We start from the raw sequence: 22,710 nt of genomic DNA on the forward strand, positions 1-22,710 counted from the left end.
AGATGTGAGTGTCTAGGTACTTCCTGCCAGGAGGGGGGTGGTTACCTGGAGTCCCGTAGGGTGGGGGGCCCCCTGCTGACACGCTATGGATCTATTACTCCATGTGTGCCACCCACTACAATGACAGGTGAGTAGGCCTGAATGTATATTTTGTTTTACTTGCTTTAAGTCAATTTTAGTCATCAAAGAAAATATGTTTCTCTGGCATTATTCTTATCAAAAATGAAAACCACCAGACCTTTTAAATTCTGAAATATTAGTATTAAGTTATAAATTAGTAACTTAATGTATATGCATTTATACTTAATTTCTTTATTTTTTAAATTCATTATGGGCCATTAAGTTAGACTTACAGAAATGAATTCATTCGTTATGGTTTACTAGAGGTTATATGAAAAATTTTTTTTCTTCTTTTTCTTATAAACTAGTAGCTACAAGAAACTAACAGAATTCTCCTGAGTTGGTATTTAAAGGAAAAAATAAACTGTGAAAAGCATGAATTTAAATATTATATTGTGTTCAATCATTGATGAAGGTAATGTTTAAAAAGTTTTCCTTAGTTGATTAAAGGAGAAATCACTAACAAAAATGGTATACTTCCGTGTATAGTGAGGAAAAGGAATGGAGATGTCCTAGTGACAATTATTCTTAGTGATGAATACTTTTTATGAATTGCACAATCTCAATGTGAGACCAATACTTAAGCAATTTACATATGATTTTTAGAAACTATTTAGGTTAATTCAACCAAATTATTAACAACTTTAGAATAATTACAATCTTTGTGATGATTTAATTTCTCTCTCACAGTCTCTCTAGATAGATAGATACACGCTAATGATATTTATCATATAGCTTTGTAAACATGTTTTTACAATACCTAATTCTTCCTCCATTGTGGAACCTTTACTTTGTGAAGCAGAAACACCCAAGACTCTGTTGAATAATATAGAAAAAGCACTTCCCCAGACACCTAAAATAAAGCAAAAACAGAAGATAATTTAGTATTCACCAGGACTTAAACAAATTAGCCATAATAGACTTTGATCACTTACCCATTAAAAAATGCAAGGGATTTTCTTCATATTTCTTCACAACTGTTCCCATAAAAAATTTGCTTCCAAATAAGTCAGGGGCCATAAAAGTACCATATTTAGCCATGCCAATCTCATATGGACTAAATTCAACCCAATCTGAAAGCATTTAAAAAACAACACAATCAATTAATAGAAAAATGTCGCAAAGATCATTTCAATAAAGCCATGATTATTCTCATTCATTTATTTAAAATATTAAGATAAAAACATTAACCAAATGCCTCTTATGTATATGACATTCTGTAGAAGTTGATGACAAAAGAAGCTTATAGTTGAATAAGACAAGACAACACAAAAAGAGCTCTGTAATATACACAAATCAAATGTCATTTTCCATTTCAAAACTCAGACATCTTTTATAAAGTCCATCTTAATTCTAAAGAGTGGAAAACTGAAAACTGTTGACTCAGATGTATAATCCGTGAAAGAAATAGAAGAAACTGAACTCTTTCTTTCTGACAATATAAACAGTCTATGAATGGGGAAGAAAATGTTTTCTAACATTTCCCTTTCCTTCCTCTTCATTTAATTTTGCTTTAAATAATTTTTTTTTTATTATCAAGCATTTATTCTAAATACTAAGATAACGATGCATGATATCTTAGAAACACCATGATATAGGGTCAGTAGACTATACTGTCTAAGAAGCAAGGCCCTGGAGCAGACTGCTTGGGTCCAAATCCCATTCTGCTGCTTATTAAGTGAGCAACCTTGGTCAGATTATTTGCCCTCTTCTGTCTTGGCTCCTGAATAAAAACACGGTAGCTTGTAGGGTTATTGTGAGGACCCAATGAGTTAAGAAATGTAAAAAATTTAGATAAGGCACAGCACATAGTAATAGCTCAATCAATGGTAAACCAAAAAACCAAACCCACTGCCGTCGAGTTGATTCCGACTCATAGCGACTCTATAGGACAGAGTAGAACTGCCCCGTAGAGTTTCCAAGAAGTGCCTGATGGATTCGAACTGCCAACCTCTTGGTTAATAGCTGTAGCACTTAACCACTATACCACCAGGGTTTCCCAATCAATGGTAGCCACTATCATATCTAATCCCATGGCTATAACTGCATTTAATAATTATAAGAATGTTTAAAAAAAGAAAAAAAAAAACCCATTGCCATTGAGTTGATTCTGACTCATAGTGATCTTACAGGACAGAGAAACACTGCCACATAGATTTTTCAAGGCTATAATCTTTATGGAAGCAGACTGCACATCTTTCTCCCATAGAGCGGCTGACAGGTTCAAACTGCTGACCTTTCAGATAGCAGCCAAGTGCTTAAGCACTGTACCACCAAGGCTCCATATATGAATGTGAGAGTATCCATAAGGAACTCTTGGTTTTAGACTCTCATTTACTATACTTGCAATTTTCTTGGTTTTTCTCTTAGTAAATGATACTGCTACCTATTGTTTTCAAGCAAAAAGGCTTTAGTACCATCCTTGTTCCACTACCTATCAGTTTGTCATACTGTGGTGGCTTGTGTGTCACTATGATGCTAGAGGCTATGTCACCAACATTTCAAATACCAGCAGGGTCACCCATGTGGGACGGGTTTCAGCAAAGCTTCCAGATTAAGACAGACTAGGAAGAAAACCTTGGCAATCTGCTTCCAAAAATTAGCCAATGGAAACCTATGGATCACAACAGAATATTGTTTGACATAGTACTGGAACATGAGCCCCCTAGGTTGGAAGGTATTCAAAACATGATTGGTAAAGAACTATCTCAGCAGTGGACTCAAACATACAATCGTCATGAAGATGGCACAGGACCAGACGAAGTTTTCTTCTGTTATACATAAGGCCATCATGAGTCAGAGTCAACCTGACAGCAACTAACATACATACCTAACATTATTCTTGTTGGCCTGTTTTCCCTCTCATTCATTATCTGAAAAATCAAGTGCTGTAGGTTCTGTCATCACATACCATCATATGTATACTGGTCACTTACCCACTTGTCCCCCATGACCACACTGGTGCAAGCTGCCATAAACTCTCTGCTAGATCGCCACAATGAAAAGCAAACCAAACTCATTGCCATCGAGTCGATTCTAATTCATAGCAACCCTATACAACAGAGTAGAACTGTCCCATAGGGTTTCTTTACAGAAGCACACTGCCACATCTTTCTCCTGCAGACTGGCTGGTGAGTTCAAACTCCCAACCTTCTTTCTGGTTTGCAGCCAAGTGCTTTAATCACTGTGCCAGCAGGGCTCCTCGAACTCTGTTGCTCTATGGTGTTTTGGATACCCCATAGACAGAATGGATTTTTTTAAATATAAGTCAGGGCATACCAACACCAGCTGAAAGGTTTCCTAAGGCTTCTCATTATATTGAAAACAAAAATGTGGTTGACAAGGCTCCATGACAGTCTGGATCCTGCTCCCTGTCTTGACCACAACTCCTAATCAATGTCCTGTCAGGTTTCGTCTTGTTATTCTACTTCAGCCACACAGATCTTCTTGCTGTTCCTCAAACAGGCCAAGCTCATTCTCACCTCAGTGCCTCTACATTTGCTATTCCCTTTTGCAATTATGAAGCTTCCTCATTCTTAATCTTTAGTTCAAGGTCTTTGTTGACCATCCTCTCTAAAGCAGACCCACCACTATCCATTCCTGCACAACCTATAACCCTCTGTCCTGCTGCTTTACTTTTTTTTTCTGTTTATCCCTTTCTGCAATTATAACGTGTCTGCAATTCCTTCCAAAACAATACAAAAAAAAAAAAAAATTCAAAATCCATAAGCTTTTTCATTAAGTCAGTGGTAAACCTGAACTGAACTCATTTAGTAGAGAAATCGGTCTTAAAATGATGTGGAAATCTTTTTATTCTTTATACATCCCACTCCATGCAAGTATGGATACATTCTGCTAAAGAAACACTACTATTAGGTTCTAAGATCTCACTGGGAGTATTATATAACATACAGTATAGACAATGTATTAATTTTAAAGTCTAAGAGATTCTGAATTCCAGAACATACCTGTCCCCAAAAGTTTTGAAAAAAGAAACATGGCCCTATATGTATTGTTTATTCAATGGTAGATTGGAACATTCTACTTTCATGAAGGAAGTTATGAAATAACAATGGTGATGAGGTAACATTTAAATTCAATTCAAATCAATGTCAAAAGATGAATAAAATGTCACGTATAACGTACACCAGAGAGTAGTGTTTTATAATGATTTACATGGAATTAGAGAAACACGATTAGCAATGAATCAGAGGCTGTTATGAAAATTTCTGTATCACTACAAGTAATTTCCTATCTTTAGATTTCACACCCGTATCTTGGGTTATTGAATCATAAAAACTTTCTGGTTCCTTTATTCTAGCTATGCTTTTGTCATTAATACTGTGGCACACAGTAATTGCAGACATTCTCAAGAGCTAAGATTTGCCCTCTGATCCTTGTGGAAGAACTCACCACAGCTGTGTGTGACTATTACCCCACTGTTACTGACTTATGCATCCCAAACTTGGACCTCTCTCCTGAAATTCCATCTGCACATGTCCAACTTCCTGCTGGGCTTTCACAAGCACGTATGTTGTCATCACATCCCACTGTACTTGCCTGGAAAGCAACTCATCACCTTTTCTCCCAAATTAGTGTATGGTTTCCAAAAACCACACAATCACAGCTCAGTAAAGTTTTGTTTTGGTTTGCTGTGTTTTTTACTGGAACCACTATTTTACTCCCTTATATCAAATCCATCATCACATCTCCCTGATAACTTGCAGGCCTTTCACATCTGTCCGCTCCGTTTGTTCTCTCCTTATCAATATCTCCCTAGTTCCAGAATTTTATTAGCAAAACCACAGTGATATCCCTGCTTCTAATTCCTTTTCTTTCCATCTATCTACTTGAGTCGTCAAAGTACTTTTTTAAGAACACTACTTAAATAATTTTATTGCTTTGACCAAAAGGATTAAATATATTCTATCATTATGAAAATTAAGTAAAAAAATTTCTCTCTGGAATTCAAAGCTTTCCATAATTTGACACAAAAGGTTTTTGTAAATATACCACCTAGTCTTCACCATTATATACATAAGTCTGAGGCTAATTTCTTTCTAAAACAAATAAAGAAATAAATGGCATAGAATTCATTCTGATTCATGGCAACTGCATTTGTGGCAGAGTTGAAATGCTCTGTTGAGTTTTCAAGGTTATGACCTTTCAGAAATAGATCACCAGGCCTTTCTTCCAAGGTGCCTATGGGTGAGTTCAAATTGGCAATCTTTTGGTTAGTAGTCAAGCACTTTACTGCTTGTGCCATCCAAGACTCCGCAGTTTCTTTTTACTGCTCCCCAAAACACACCTTCAATTTTTTCTTCTGAGCATGTTCTCGTACTGTTTCCACACGATGATATTTTTCACCTCCATTTACTAGATCTTTCCAAGTTCAACTTGAATCTGGGTCCCATCTCCCCCATGAAGTCTTTCTTATGACTATTCAAAATTTCTATGGTAATTTATATTTATATCAGTTTTACACAGAATAGCAGATAACATTATACATATGTGACTTTTCCCTGCTTTATTTTAACTTTTGTTTTTATTTTATATTTATTTTATTTTAACTTTCTTGAGGAAAAGTGCAACATTTTTACTTCTATTGTGTCTGTCAAAGAACTTACCATGATGCTGAGTGCATAAGTAGTACGCAGTAAATTAATTTATTGATCAGCAGATATTTAAAAAATTTCAAGTTCTCTGACCAATATAGTGAAATGAAGTGGTCACAGAATATGTAACAGTTTAAACAGCTGTTTGTTTGTTTTAAACTTTCCAAAGGGGAAGATGTTTAAAATTATTCTTAGGAGGAGATAAAAAAACTTCTCTAGAGTTGGTGAAGTTGTGAATAAAACTTTTATAAACTAAAATAATTCAATTCTTTAATTTTTAAAATATAGCTCAGAGAATATTTTAACTTTTTTTTTCTGAATAGTCATTTTCAATCTAAGCAACTTTCAAAGGAATAAAGTACAGCCATGTCTCTGTTTTTTTTAATTTTTTTTTCTTCAAGCATTCAAGTTAAACTACTTGAACTTTCATGACATGCATCTCTGAATGTCTTATCTGGGTACGAGCTCTACATAAATAATGTTTGACGGCTTCATCTGATCCTGTTGGAAGGCACAGTTCAAACATCCTTATCACAGAAGCTTAACAATGGACAGTTAATGATGTCTTGTCTCAGTAACTATATCGCAGTTGGGCAGATGGTCAAATCAGACACATCCAGGGCCAAAGACTACTAACTAAAGATAAAACAGCCTTTTCTTATGCTAGGTCAATCCAAAATGTTCTCATGTTAAAACATTATTTATTCTTTAATTATTTCTCTTGAGAGTGACTATCAACTAAAAATTCAGAATAAAAAGTAGCCACTGTGAAAATGTCATAGCAATCATACAATCATAATAAAACTATTATATATTTTATGTCTCTTTTCAGTTTTCAGTCTTGTCTTATGCACATTTCATGTGATTATCATAATAATTCCCTAAAATAAAACTGATGAGTATTATTATCCTTATTTAATAATAAGGAGAAGGAGTCCTGGTAGTACAATGATTAAGTGCTTGCCTGCTAAATGAAAGGCTGAAGGTTCGAATCTATCAGTAATTCCATGGGAGGAAAGACCTGGAGATCTGCTCCCTTAAATATTACAGCCTAGGAAGCCCTATGCGGCAATTCTACTCTGTCCTATAGGATTGCTATGAGTCAGAAGCGCCTTGATGACGCACAACAACAACACAATGCTTTCAGGGTGGAAGATGATTTATTTGGCAATGAATAGATTTGACTGGCACGCTAGTGGTATTTACTGGCCAATTTCAAATAAAAATTTCAAGACTCCACAGATAATAACTATGGGAAAGAAGAAAGGGGGCAGGGGAAAGGATGGAGGGAGAGAGGGAGGGAGGAAAGGAAGGATGGAGGGAAGAAGGAAGGAAGGCCAAAATAAAGAAAGAAAGAAAAAAGAAGAAAACCCCTTGCATCACAGTATTTGCCTTTCTTATATAATAAAGTCTCAGCTGACCACTTTGGACTCCATCACAGTCAATCTGGTTCCTTATTTCTGCTGAGCATGCCACGGTTATTCCAGACTCCTACTGCAGGTCTTACCCCCTCTCAACCCAATAATTAAGTTCTTCTTTCATATATAAATTCTATTTTATCTTTAAGGTCCCACCTTTCCCATACAGTTTTTTACTCTAAATTGCTAAGAGTTACTGGAAAGCTAATTGGGATTGCTGCTATTTTTGGCACTTTATATACTGTATCTCATATATTTAGCAAAACACTGTGAGGAGAGTCTTATCCTCATTTAACAGATGAGGAAACTGAGGCTAAAAAGGTTACTTTATTAAGGTTACAGTTCAAAATAACATTTCTGCACTCTCTTGTGCATTAACTTCTTTAATAAGTATTATAAATTTCCCAAACAGATTATGAGGTCCTATAGAACCGGAATTATATGTGCCGTGGAGGAGTTTTACCCTTCGCATCTGGGTTACTACACTCAAATGGTCAGTAATCAGAGAAATCATGGTGGTGTTAAAAATAGAGCAAAGGATTTTTTGAGACCAATCCCCAGCTCTGCTACTTACTTTTTAGGTAGCAATGTGAAATAATTTAATCTTTTTGAGGTTGCTTTTTTCTTCTGTAAAGCAGAGCTAAAAATATCTCCCTCCTGATTATTGTAAAAATTGAATAAGATAATAAATATGATAAATGCTTTGGGAATCATAAGCACGATAAAAAAAAAATTGTTGAATGAAGCACATGTGCACCCTCTTAATAAACTGCCATATTTTATGCAAATAACGTGCCGGCCGTGCCCTCCCCCCAGAGGTATTTTCATAAGCACACTATGCTAATTTTTTTATAGTAACATGTGGAAGAGGATTGGCATGGCAACGCTTATAAGAGTGCCTCGTGGGGAGGAGGGGCACAACCAGCAAAGAAACACAGAAGGTACCCGTCATTTGTGTAAAAACACAGTATTCAAAATACTTCCCTGACAGTTTTTTAGTAGTCAGTTGAGAAGAAAATGAAACAATAAAATTGTGAATGGATTCTGGATATATATCTGTTAATTACACTGCATTCACAATGATGTTTTCAGCTCAGAGTGTGGCCAATGTCACTGAGCTAACTTTCCTAAAAATACAATGAACTCTGTCAGCCTTAGTCAGGAGTACCACCATACTGCAGGTTGAGATTGGCTAAGGCCCCCAAAGATTTGATGTCACACACTGTTAGAGCACCAGATGAGAAGAGGAACAACAGCAGAAATAGGTGTTTACTCCATAGATAAGTGGCAACTTGGGTGAAGGGTAAAACAGCACACAATACTATGGAAGCTAGCACAACTTGTACAAGGCAAGGCCATGGAAGCTCCACAGACACATCGAAACTCCACGAGGGACTGAATTGCTGGGGTGAGGGCTGTGGGGGTCATGGTTTCAGGGAACATTTTTAGCTCAATTTGTATAACACGGTTTATAAAGAAAATGTTCTACATTCTACTTTGGTGAGTAGCATCTGGGGTCTTAAAAGCCTGTGAGTGGCCATCTAGAACACTCCACTGGTATCACCCCTTCAGGAGCAAGGTAGAATGAAGAAAACTAAAGATACAAAGGACTAATGGACTACATCTACCATGGCCTCCACCAGACTGAGTCCAGTACAACTAGATGGTGCCCAGCTACCACCACTGACTGCTCTGACAGGGATCACAATAGAGGGTCCCAGGTAGAACTGGAGAAAAATGTAGAACAAAATTCTAACTCAAAAGGAAAGACCTGACTTGCTGACTGGACAGAGACTGGAGAAACCTTGAGAATTGGGCCCCCTGACACCCTTTCAGCTCAGCAACGAAGTCACTCCTGAGGTTCACCCTTCAGCCAAAGATTGGTGAGGCCCATAAAACAAAATGAGATGAAAGGGGCACACCAGCCCAGGGGCAAGGACAAGAAGGCAGGAGGGGACAGGAAAGCTGGTAATAGGGAACTCAAGGTTGAGAAGGGAGAGTGTTGACATTTCATGGGCTGTTAACCAATGTCACAAAGCAATATGTGTACTGTTTAATAAGAAACTAGTTTGTTCTGTAAACCTTCATCTAAAGTACAATAATAAACAAATAAAAAGAAAAGAAAAATCGGTGTTTACCTCTGCGATTTAATAAGCAGAAAAGTGGAGGCATTTTATTTATTAGCTGCCACAACCATAGACTAGTATTTTTTAGGCTCTGAATTATAAAAATTAGAATACTGCTTTGAATGATAACTATATATCATATGACTTAATTTAATGAAAATATAACCAGCAAACAAAAGAAAAGACATTTTCTGAAAGCACTAGACATAACATTTTGTTAAAAGTCACTGAGAAATGGACAATTAGTTATTGAATAGATTCATGTTTTTTATTTTATAGATTTTTTTTCATTTTTCTGACTAAAATGACTATACATTAGTTACTAGTTTTATGGAATATTTCCAACAACCAGAAGATCCATCTAGCTTAATATGTTCTTATATTTTCAAATATTCTTATATTACAGAAAATGCATTAATCTAAACAACTAAGATTGCTTCTGACCTTCTTCTAAAGGAAATAATTGGAAACGACAGTTGAAAGATTCCAGGAAATGTTCTGGAAGGTGGGAATTACATACCTGCAAACATCAACTCCGAAACATCGGGTTTGACATGGAGACAGGTGAAAAGAGGTAAAGGGCATTGTGCAGTGTTGACTTTTTCCTTCAAACTACTTAACGTAGTGTTCATTCTCTGCCCATAGAAAAAAGAACTGATTTTAAATATACAAACAGATATAGACAGAAAGCTATTTAAAATAGTATTTCCAATTTGAGAGTTTGCTAAAATAATATTTTATAATTAAAAAAATAAGTCTTACTACATCTAGAAATCTCCAGGTCATGGGTAAACAACAAAAACTAGGTTTTATGGAAGTAATTGTCTTCATTCTTAAAGCAACCGTGGCTCTAAGGACTACCTACATTTGACTGGAGAACAATTTGATAACTATAGAGCCCAGACAGAATTTTGCCCCAGGACTGACACCCTGGCACACACAGACTCTTCTCCATCTCCTCCACTTTATCTTCAGAAGAAGTCATGCGTCAAGTGGGCTTGTTCCATGTGATACACTTCCTTTTATGACTCTCTCCAGGTAACTTACATTCTTCCTCTACTTTAAATATACTTCCTGTATTCACCTCCTCATCTAAAGAGATTCCGATTGGGTGGTTGGGGATAGGCAGGCAATCGCAAGTTAATACGTGTATTTTCCAAAGGAAAACAAAAGCCTTCCCCACACATCAAAACTAACATATAGTTTGAATGAATTAATAAGCACGAGTTTGAAATGTAAAAGCAGTTGTAACAGATGGCACGGAGTACGTGCTCAGGACACACTGTTGAAAGAATAAGCTGAGTCAAGTGATTTTTATAAAATGTATCCTCTTTTCTTTAATTCAAAACACTACCATATATATTACCTACTTGTATTATTGAAAGAATTGTAGATTTGACCATAGCTTACATTGTGAATTAGTGTTTCTCCTATTAACATTCCAAAGATATCAGTAAAGGTGACAGGTTGCCCAGAGCTTTTCTTCTTCCATAAAGACTCAACATATCGTTTAATCTTCTGTGGTGTGAGAAGTAAAAGGGGATTGTGGCTAACATTTTTCATTAACTCTTCATTAATCTCCTCTGGCCCTTTCTCTGGAAAATCAGGATCAGAATATAAGGTTGACATGTACCTGCAGAGAAAACAAAACACGGCAGAGATAAAGAGCATACAAAGTAGTCTTCAAGGAAAGTAGGCACTAAGAAAAGTAAAAAATGGAGGAAATATTTGGTTAACTTAATTATCTGATGATATTAATATATTTAAACAAAGAACAAGGACATCATGTTTGGTAAATGGAGAGCAAACAAAAATGAGGGAAACCTTCAATGAGATAGATTGGCACAATAGCCACAACAATGGGCTCAAACACACCAAGGATCATGAAGGTGGCACGTTACCAGCCAATGTTTTGTTCTGTTATGCACAAGGTCACCAGGAGTTGAAGCTGACTCCATGGCCGCTAGCAACGACAACAATAACACCAGAGCAAGAACTGGTCTACGAAGGAAGCCAATTAAAGGAGAGATCTCTGAGGAAATGTGGGACTGTCCAGAGGAGGCAAAGTCCTGGTAGGCTTACTCCCTACTGTCTAGTCTTCCATGGATGTGTCTCACTGTCAGACTACAACAGCCTGATGACAGCACATTTGAGTCATATGACTAAATGGATTCCTCTTGATGCAATACTAGTCCGAGAATGGCGTAATCTGACTGATTAGGAACAGGTAGAAAATGTGCTGTCCAAACTATTGAAAAAGCCTAATTTTCCTGATCAAGGCATCTTTTTTTCCAGTTGACCAACTTTCTGGTTTTAATCATCTTTCTGTTGTGAGCTTTGTTAGTGCTAGATGGAATCCCAAACCTTCAAGCCTTAACAGCTATGGATCTCTGCATTTCTGAGCATGAAATTTGGAAGGTGAAATCCTGTAAATGAATAGGTCATTAAGGTAAATGCCTCCCTGTGAAACCTTTCAACTATCAACCACTTCTAGCTAGACTGGAAATCACTATGTACTTTGGCATTTGATATTTAGACAATAAATATTCAGTTAACATCCTCCTTCCCAGTTCTTATAAAAAAAAAAGAAAAAAAAAATCTTCTTTTTTTTCTTATAGCGAACATTAATTATTTATTTATAACTCTGTCTCTCTTAATAAACTGTGAATTGCTTGAGGGAAAGAACTATGCTTATCCTTTTTATTTTCCTTCATCTCAGTGATAAGCAAGCGTCTGGCAGATGGCAAATACATTATAGTGAACTGTTAAGCTGAGAGAAAAACAAAATAAAATAAGCATTCCACTACTTTGTCCAACCAAAGAGAAAACAGCACACATTTTAATCTCCTATTTCCTTGTGATTCAAATCAAAAATGTCTATCATAGTAGTTTATCTTCTGTTTGGGTCCCTACTAACTTCTAGGAATTGGGCAGGTTAAATGCTTGTATGCTGTTGTCTTAAAGACTCACAATGGCTTTAGATTAAATTTAAATTTAATGATGAGGAAAGAGAGTGTGAACTTTGACATAATTATCAGAATGAATGGCTTGTGTATCTTTCAAGCAATTTAAGCTGTATTTTGATAGATACTTGGTGATTATACCAGGGTTGAGTTCAGAGAAAGCCATTTGGTTTATCTTTACCACATATTTGTGGGAAAGCTTCGGAATCCAATTTGTGTTATAAAGGTATTTTTAGGATTTGGATTTTTTTTTTTTGCTGAACATGTATTCCGTTTTGTGTTTACTGTCACTCTCCATTTACTAATTTACAATTATTCTCAATTTGTCTCCAAGAAACTCTGAATTCGGCAAGAAATTCTAATTTAATGTCAAGTGGGAATAATTTGGTTTCAAAAACTGAAATTCTATATAAAAGATCAAAAAATAAATAAAACTTACCAGCCGATAGAGGACAGAGTTTAAATTTTAATTCTCCAATTACTAATTGGGGATACTTGGAGCATGTTATCTAAATTCACCAATCCCCTTGGTGATTAGGGTCCGTGCCCTGGAGCAGTCAAGCCAATGAAATGTACTCCAAGTCAGATAGGGAGAGAAAGTTTATTTAGGTGGTGACACCAACAGGCAGTCCAGCAGCAATGCAGGGCGTGTTTATGGAGTCCCAAAAGGCAATTTCACATTAAAGCTTATATATCATGATTGCAGGAGTTTCAAACTATCTTTGGCATGTAGCCCACAGATGGCATGGCTGGATGAGTTATTCATTACAAGATTATTACAAGAGACTCTTTATCAGGCTAAAGACATACATGCTGGACATCTTATCAGGCTAAAGATATACATGCCAGACATCTGGGCTCTAATCTTTGCGTGGGGGTTTATAAGTTACAGGTGGCTGGACAGAACAAAACAAAGTCATTAATAAATCTGGAAAAATTTGCCTCTGATTGTTTCAACATATTTACATGATGGGAAACCTCATTCTCTCCATATAAATGCATTTAGGTTAAGTGTGAAATTTAAAAAGTTAAATTATGCCAGAGGGCAAGGACTTCTCAGTTCAGGCCATGCCTCCAAATCATGTGGTTTTAAAAACTCCAGTGCCTGAGTCCCCCCCAGAATCTTCAAGGGTGAGCATTTAGAGTATAGGGTTGCTATGAGTTGGATTCGACTCGACAGCAGTGGGTTTGGTTTTGGTTTTGGGTGCTTGAAATTGCCACAAGTGATTCTTATGCATCACTGAGATACAGAATGACTGGAGAAACCATTGACATTAGAGGAATAAATATCCTAAACCCTAAAGAAATCTTTATCTTAATTTTTCCCATAAAATGCAGTTACATGTGCATTTTGTCAAACAGTCGTTAAACAAATATTGCCTAAGGCAGACCAGGCACTGTGCTAGGCAGGAGAGATTCACTAGCCAACAAGATAAACATCGTCCCCACCTTGAACAACGTAGTATCTCCAACATATATCTTGATTTTTCTAGCCTGTCATTTCTTATGTGCTAACTTATGTTAAAATTGTGTCTTTTTTTCCAATGTTCCAGAATTTTTCAGACTGATGAACTGAAAGTTCTCATTCTTGGATTCCATTTTAGTTAATGAATTGGACCCTATTGCCTATACAAGCAGAGCTTTTAGATGGTAATGCCATACAAACCAGGAAGTGAATATCCAATAGCTCCTTAGATCAGTGCCCAGCTATGCTGAAGAACAGAGCTGTGCTAACTCGAGAGAACACAGAACTACTGTCATGATTCTCACAGTTCACTCATGTCTGTTCTACAGGTTGTCTAATGTTTATATTTAATGAGCAACAAGTATCATCCAAAAGTAATTTCAGAATAATTACCATAAAGGTAGTAGCAGTTAAAAGAGAAGATTTGTCCTACATAAAATTATCTTTTATGATCATAGAAACTTGCTGGAAGGTGTCGGGATTCTCCAGATATTTCCGGATTACCTTATTTGTGCCAAATAATGGTCAAGTATAAGCAGAATATAAAACCTTACACAACACAGAAGTGTAATTTGCAATTTGTTTTGTAATGTGTAATTTGTTTTTCCAAGTCTTTCCGAATTTCTTCCTTTGAACTTTTTACCTTCTCATCTATGCTTTTCAAAAGAGACTGTTAGTATGAGTCACCCTGACCACCTTTTTTCTGTCTCAGGAAGTGTCTCTTCTCCATAGTTAACACCTTCATGGATGCTTTTATCTTGTCCTGTCCTGTCTCTGCCTGGATCCTTCTGTTTCTTATCTTCCATCTACCCCTCTATGCTATTTTCTTCACCTCAGACTTCTACGAAAATGGTCAAGTCTCTTAAATGCTGAAAACAGAACAAATAAAAACTCTTTCCTGGGTCCTATATTCTCTTTAAACAATGATTCTGTCTCATTCCTCCCTTTCCAGCCAAACTGCTTAAAATAATTGTTGTGTTAGGTGCAGTCGAGTTGGCTCCCAACTCATGGTGACCCCACACACAACAGGATCGAACCGTTGTGATCCGTAGGGTTTTCAGGGGCAGGTCTCTAGCCCTTTCTCCCTGGTCTGTCTTAGTCTGGAAGCGCCTTCGAAGTCTGTTCAACACCACAGCAACACCAAAGTCTCCACGACAGACAGGTAGTGGCAGTGCTGGAGGTACATTGGCCAGGAATGGAATTGAGCCTCCTGCATGTCAAGGGAGAACTCCATCACTGAACTGTCACTGCCCCCTGCTTAAAATAATACATGGCTCTCAGTAGGTTCACTTTTCTACCTTTCCCACTCTTTCCATTCACTTCTTATTGTTTGCAATTTCATTATGAAAAGCACATTTTATTTATTTTGCCTAGTGGTTCTTGCGAAAACCACTAACAGAATCCAACCACAGGCTTTCACTCAGCCTCTCACGGGGTTTTACTTCTATTAAAATACCCTTTACTTCTTGAAACACTCCCCACCCTTGACCTCGGATGTCACCTTTTTTTTGCTTCTCTTTTTTTTCCTAAAGGCTGCTTTGCAATGTCCACGAAGGCTTTCTTTCCTTTGTCTGTCTATTGAGTTTGGGAATGTTCTGGTTGGGTCAATTCTAACTTATAGTGGCTCCATGTGTGCAGAGTAGAGCTGCTCCATAGGGTTTTCAAGGCTGTGACTTTTCAGAAGCAAATCACCAGGCCTATCTTCCAAGGTGCTTCTAGGTGTAATTGAACCATTAACTTTTTGGCTAGTTGTACAGCACTTAACCATTTGCACCATCCATGGATTGTATTGGTAAATATCAATTTCACAAATTGCTGAAATTACCAAGTGAAGACATATAGACAGAATAGAATGGAAGGCCTGGAGGAAAGCCCACATTAAGGAGAAAAATAATGGAATTAGTAAAGAAAATATAGAGTGGAGAGCAATGACAGAGGATGAAATAGAACCAAAAAGGCAGGATAGAGGGTTTTAAAAGAGGGACAAGTCATCTGTGTGAAATATTTAAACCTTTCACCCACCCTCACTAAAGAAATCAAGGAGAATGAGGACTTCAAAAAACACCTTACATTTGGAAATTAGGTGGTCTCAGGATGAAAATTTCACATAAGGAGTTAAAGACTGAGTAATCTTTACAGAAATAAATTTATAAGGGGAGAATGATCTTGAGGGAATTAAATATTGAAAGACAGCACACAAGTTTAAGTATATATAAATGTGTGTGCAATGGTTGTCCTGTAACATTTAAAATTCTCTTAATTACATTTTATAGGACTTTTTTTCAGACCCCTGACTGGAGAATGTAAGAAGGGCTTGCCCCAAGTCTGTAACTAAAGCAGTGACTGCAGCTCTAATCAAGCCTACAGACACACAATTATACTCCCCAAATCAGCACTCAGAGCCTAGTCTTCGTTAGATGAGTTTAGGAAAGTAAGCTTCCTACAGTGTATTAGTCAGTGACGGACAACAGGATCTAACCAATAGTGAGTACAGAGAAAGAAAACCGCCCGAAGAATAATAACAAAATGATTGAGTAGGTGAACTCTTCTAAGGGTCCAAATTTTTCCATCACATTACTCATTAAACAGGCAAGTGCCTGCTCTTCCCTTCAGGGGAAAGAGTAATGATGGGCAACACCCTTCTCTCAGAAGAGATAAAACATTTTCAGGGTGCAGACAAGGAAGGTGAGAACCATGCTGTAGGTTTTTGTTTTATAACTGAAGAATCTGGTTCCAAAATATTCAAGAAACCATAGATAATTCAAATGTGAAATGCCATCTTGACTATAGCTGTCCAAGAGACGGGTGTGGTGTTATAGAAAGAACCATTCTAATGGAGGTCCAAACGTCTAGATGTGAATTCTGGATCTGCTGGTGATCTTGGCCAAATCACTTTTGAGTCAAAATTTCTTTAACTGAAAAGTGAAGAAACTCATATCCATCTCACAATATGAGATGGCACAGAAACTTTAAAATGCTAGACCTATCTAATATGCTAGATAAGCCTCACCATGGTTGTGTGACTAGAAAGGCCTTTTAAGTCAAAATTCCACACTTTGTAATAAGGTGATATTCTTATTTGAGACATCTGAGTAAAGACTTTTATCTGATTTTCAGCTCACTTATTTGAGGTAGGAAGAAAAAAAAAGTATGTGGTATCTCCTTTTGAAAATGTTTTGTAAATATATTTGTTAAAAGCCAAATGTACAGGGTACAAATATACATTCAAATGTTTTAACCCTGCATCCAAATTTTGCTGAGCTAAAATATATATTAAAGCATTAATTTCATATTTAGTTAGATACAAATTAGTGAAATTTATTGCATTTCTGCATTCAATGGTTGTTTTGCTTCTTCTGTGAGCTAAGGTATCTTGCATTTCATTCTATTTGCCCTAAAGAAGAAAATGAATACCTGGTGAATCATGTCAACTTAGACATGCTTGCTGCAAGACTACAAATCAGAAAATTATAAGAAGATTAAATTAATTATGGGTGGAGTATATTATTCCACTTCTATGATATTTATCTAGAATTATTTCAGTTGATCTTTTTATTTTATATTTTAGCAACATTTTAAGTTACAATCAGGTTGAAAAGGAATCAACTTATGGCAAGAGTCATTATTAAATACAGATTTGCCTTCAAAAGACATTTTAAGAACCAGATTGTTTCATTAAGTTAGAACATTTCAGTAGTTTGAAGTTAGTGTTTGATTTTCTAAATTCCCTTTTCTCTTCTAATATTTGAGTTAGATAAATTCTAAACATTTAGAATGATAAAGCTAAGATTAAAAGTGCATACTTATAGTTTCATGGTGTAGCTCAGTCAATTGGCATAACATAGTTCATAAGCTTTATGTTCAACAGTTGAGTTTGGCAAATACCGTCTGGGGTCTTAAAAGCTTGTGAGTGGCCATCTAAGGTACAACTATTGGTTCTGTACTCCTCTGGAGCAAAAGAGAAAGAAGGAAACCAAAGACTCAAAGAACTAGTCTACAGGACTAATAGCTTACACGAACCACAGCCTCATCCATCCTGAGACCAGAAGAACTAGATAGTGCCTGGCTACCACTACTAACCATTCTAACCAGGGACACAATAACTGGTGCTGGACAGAACAGAAGAAAAATGTAAAACAAAACTCAAATTCTTAAAAAAGGGCAGGCTTACTGGACTGGTAGAGACTAGATGAACCCCTGAGACTATTGTCCTGAGATACCCTTTAAACACCGTATTAAAACCACACCCCGAGGTCATCTTTCAGATAAATAACAGATTGGCTCATAAAATAAACAATGTCACCCATGAGTACTCCTTTTAAAAATCATCATTATGAGACCAAATGGCCAATATTTACTTTAAAGAAAAATGAAAAGGTAATCGGTGGGTAGGGAAGCTAGATTAATGGAAACAGAACAACCAGAATGAGAATGTTAACACATTGTGAAAAATGTACCCAATGTTACTGAACAATATGTATAGAAATTGTTAAATGGGATCCTAATTTGCTACGTGTACTTTCACTGAAAACACAATAAAATATTATAATTTTAAAAATGCATACTAACCATGTGGAGCCAGAAAGACCAGCAATGTAGGTGGTGCAATCCAAAATCCCTGATTCATACAGTGCCTTCATCACACCGGAGAAGCCCACCATGGCTCGGAAGCCCCCACCTGAGCCCAATATGGCCACCACAGGCACCTGGGATGATAAAACAAAGAGCTCACATGCAAAGTAAAAATCATAAATATATTTCCTTTTAGTCCTAAGTTTTATATTGTGCATTCCACATTTATTGTAAAGGGCTGTAATTTCATTCATACCTTGATGCTAACTAATTTTTTAAAGAAAAAAACAACATTTCATATGAGAAAATCAAGAATCAATGTTTATTGGGAAGCAGACATTATTAAAATGACCAACTTACACTATCCATCACTAACAACAACAATAACACTTTATATTTGTTCGACATCTTGTAGTTTTTGGCTTGCTTTCAGGCACACTGTTTTATTTTATCCCCTCAGAATCTAGTAAGGTGAGCAGAACAGAACTATCTGTCCATTTTACAGATGAAAGTTCCAAAAGGGTAGCATTACTTGCCTAAAATCAGCTGGTAATCTGGAGTTGAACAAGCACCTTGCCTTCTTATTCTCGGTCCAGAAACCTTACTGCTCCTTTATGCTGACTTATTTCAAAATACATTCTATTATTCCAGCCATAAAAAAGCACTTGATCAACTTAATAATACCTAGAGACTCTATTCATTTTTTAATTCATTCAGTAAAATTGATTAAGTAGCCTCTGTGTATCAGGCATTGTGGGTGGATCTGGGCAATATGGTTGATTTATATGAGGCAAAAATAAAATAATAACTGTGACAATAATAACTATAGTGATAGATGACATTCACTGAACACGTACTATTTGGTAGGGACTTTCTTAGCCTTTTACTGAAATTCCCTCATTTAATCTTCCCCAAAAGCCCTATGGGGTTTCCATCTTACAAATGAGGAAACCAAGACTCGGAAGCCAACATCTTTCAAACGAGTCCGAGGTCCTACAACCAATAAGTGGTGGAATAAGGATTCAAACCTTAGGAGTTTAACTCCTGAATCCAGGCGAATGCTACTATGCCTCACTACAATAAAGTACTAGAGGCTGGAGGAAGTATGAGGATTTTGGGGGGTGTGGTCAAGTCTCATCAGAGCAATTCCAGGGGTTAAGGAAGCTTCACAGACCAAAAAAGGGGAAGCAGGAGCTTAATTTTAAAGATGGGTAGATATTCCACAGGGACAGTTCGGAGTAGGGAAAAAGGCTACTCTGACAGTAGAAGCATCATTAGTCACCAACAGGAGATAGAGAAGGAGACAGACTGGCTGTAATGTGAAAAAAGCATGCAAGTGTTTGTTTATTTATTTGGGGGTAGTGAAGTTGTCATATGACAACCCTGGTGGCGTAGTGGTTAAGTGCTACGGCTGCGAACCAAAGGGTCGGCAGTTCAGATCCACCAGGCTCTCCTTGGAAACTCTATGGGGCAGTTCTACTCTGTCCTATAGGGTCGCGACTCGAGGGCACTGGCTTTGGTTTTGGGTTTGAAGTTGTCATACTCTCCGTGATCCCTAACCATTATTGCCTAAGAGAGCTGGTTGCTTTTCTATCCCTACGGAAATGCATTTCAAAGTATGCATCACTTTTACCAAATCCATGAGGCTAAAAATATTTTCACAATAACTGTAAGACATTCTCTGCCTTTTTTCTCTAATTCACTCATAAGTCCAAATGGAATTTTCCAGAGAAGAATGAGCTGTAATATTGCAACTGATTGAATGCAGAAGGAGATATAAGCCAGACAAAAAAGATACTTGCAGAAATATAGAACAATGCTGCTCTTCTCACTACTTGAGGGAGGGTAGGAAATGTAGTTATTTTCATAAAATATGTTATTTATGTTAAAATATAATGGATTTATTACTATTATTTAAAATAAATATTTATTTTTTTCATTTTTAATCTTTAATATGGTAAATATTGATAGATATAACCCACATAAACAAAGTATTTTTGAAGTTTTCAAAGTTTTGTGTGTGTGTGTTTTGTTTTGTGTTTGTTTGTTTTGAGAATGTAAAGTGGTTCTGAGGCCAAAAATTTTATAACCACTGCCCAAGAATATCAGGGCCATGGTGAGTATAATCCAAAATCCCCTAAGAAAATTGTCAGCCTGTAGATGGCAAGGTAGTGGGGAGAGACAAGGAAGACAGCAGGCCAAAAGGGGGGGAGCCGGTGGGAACGTTCACTGGAGAGACAGAGGCTGATACGGAAGTATAGCCAGCTTTCTCGGGTGAGAGGAAGTATTTTATTTGACATTGTTTTCCACTAACAACAATTAATCAAGGAAGAAATTTTAGATGAAGCAAAAGATAGAGCATGAAGCAATCCAAAGCTTTGTAAGAGATGAAATGAACAAACTCATGTGAGGGAAGGTAGAACCTCATTTGAGTGGAGATATTGTGATTGGAGTGTCAAAGACTTAAGTGATATCAAAATAATAGTTAAGTAATAAAATAATAGTTGTATTGTTTTCAGGTTTTATTTTCTGCCTCAGTGAAAATGTCTAATTTGCGAAATAAACACACAATTCTCAATATGCATAGATGATATCAAGTACTTTTGATAGCTCTAACATATGGCGGGGGCCCTGGTGATGCAGTGGTTAAAGAGCTCAGCTGTTAACCAGAAGGTTGGCAGTCCACCAGCTGTTCCTTGGAAGTCCTATGGGGCAGTTCTACTCTGTCCTATAGGGTCACTATGAGTCCAAATTGACTTGATGAGAAAGGTTTTTGTTTGTTTGTTTTAATCATATCTCTAATAATTTTTCTTCTGAGACATCAGCAGGGGAACAATGCTCCCTCCTCTCTTGTACCCCTAAAGCTAAGTGTATGAGAAGTGAGATAGAATCAAGATACTTTTACAAGTGGAATCTTTAACACTTGGTGACTGATTTGATGTTAGCAGTAAAAAGCATAAGGAGTATGGTCAGATTGTTAGGGTTTCTGGCTTCGGTCATTAGAAGATGATGCTGCCGTGGACCAGGAAAAGATCACATGGCAGGGAGCCAAGCTGAACACCACACTTGACCTCAGAAATGCTGAATACACAGCATGGATACACTGTGCTCCAAGTAACCTAACCCACTTAGCAATGTGATGCACATATATTCATGGAAGCATTGTTTAGAACTAGAAGGACCAAAAAGATCCTATAACACTCATATATAGAAAAGGGAGTCTTCTCAGGGGTAAGCCAGTAAATGGAAGGACATCTGGGACTGAATTTCTAATCCAGGACTATTTTCTCTAGCACTGAGAGACCTCAAATCGAAAGACACTAGGCATCAAACTGGATGAAAACTGAAGACCTCAGACTTGAAAGCATGGTCGCTTACATTCAGTGTAACAGCACAATTTCAATTGCTTTGAACCTGCATCTATTTATATGAAAATGATGTTCTCAAACGCAGATTTAAAATATGTGAATAAAGTAAAATCTGTAAATGCTTAGAAGCTGTCTGGAGGGACCAAAATAAGCTAGGAAACCACAGTGGGTACTAAAGTGGGTGAATGGAATACAATACAGCATTAAGTGCAACGGTAGTAGCCAGGAAGACAGATAAAAATTTAGGAAGTTAGAACAAGGATGAGGGATTTGAGTTAAGCCTCGAATATGTGTTGAGTTTATAGGCAGTGCAGTAATAATAATAATAATATTAAACGTTTATCATTGCTACATGCCAAACGGTGGACCTAAGGTCAGGCCGTAAACCGGAAAAGGTATGTGATTTTGGAGCCAGCAAATCAGTCTTACTATTGTTGTGGGAAGTAGACTAAGGAGTTTGGAAAAATAAGATTATGAACAGCTTTGAGGAAAAAAAAATGTCAGAGTTGATACTGTAGAAGAGGAAAGTTGTTTATATTTAAAAATATTTGGGCCTGTTGGTTAGGTTACTTATAAAATTATATTATTAAAAATAACATTAAGCTCAGTCTGGGGTCATAAAGTTTTGTGAGCAGTCGTCTAAGATACTCCAGTGGTCTCACCCCACCTGGAGCAAGGGAGAAAGAAGAAAACCAAAGACACAAGGGAAAGATTAGTCCAAAGGACTAATAGACCACAACTACCACAGCCTCCACTGGACTGAGTCTAGTACAACTAGATGGCGCCTGGCTACCACCACTGACTGCTCTGACAGGGATCACAATAGAGGGTCCCAGACAGAACTGGAGAAAATGTAAAACAAAATTCCAACTCACAGAAAAAGACCATACTTACTGGTCTGAAAAAGAGTGGAGAAACCCTGAGAGTATGCCCGCCCCCCGACCCTATACCCTTACAGTTCAGTAATGAAGTCTTCCTGAGGTTCACCCTTCAGCCAAAGATTAGACAGGCCCTTAAAACAAAATGAGACTAAATAGGCACACTATCCCACGGGCAAGGACGA

The 22,710-nt window shown here is 36.9% G+C and overlaps 1 protein-coding gene across 2 annotated transcripts in view; it reads right to left on the minus strand.

The window, feature by feature from the left end:
- PLA2G4A (phospholipase A2 group IVA) overlaps window positions 1-22,710 on the minus strand; it is a 172,122-nt gene that overhangs the window by 47,508 nt on the left and 101,904 nt on the right. For both annotated transcript variants that reach the window (XM_010590939.3, XM_023549183.2), the window contains exons 8-12: window positions 18,277-18,413; window positions 10,690-10,912; window positions 9,800-9,914; window positions 1,056-1,193; window positions 881-973 (exon numbers count right to left, since the gene is read on the minus strand). In XM_010590939.3, coding sequence (XP_010589241.2) covers window positions 881-973; window positions 1,056-1,193; window positions 9,800-9,914; window positions 10,690-10,912; window positions 18,277-18,413 — 706 coding nt within the window. The remainder of the gene's footprint in view (window positions 1-880; window positions 974-1,055; window positions 1,194-9,799; window positions 9,915-10,689; window positions 10,913-18,276; window positions 18,414-22,710) is intronic.

This window comes from Loxodonta africana, chromosome 25 (assembly GCF_030014295.1).
Source record: "Loxodonta africana isolate mLoxAfr1 chromosome 25, mLoxAfr1.hap2, whole genome shotgun sequence".
NCBI classification, from domain to species: domain Eukaryota; kingdom Metazoa; phylum Chordata; class Mammalia; order Proboscidea; family Elephantidae; genus Loxodonta; species Loxodonta africana.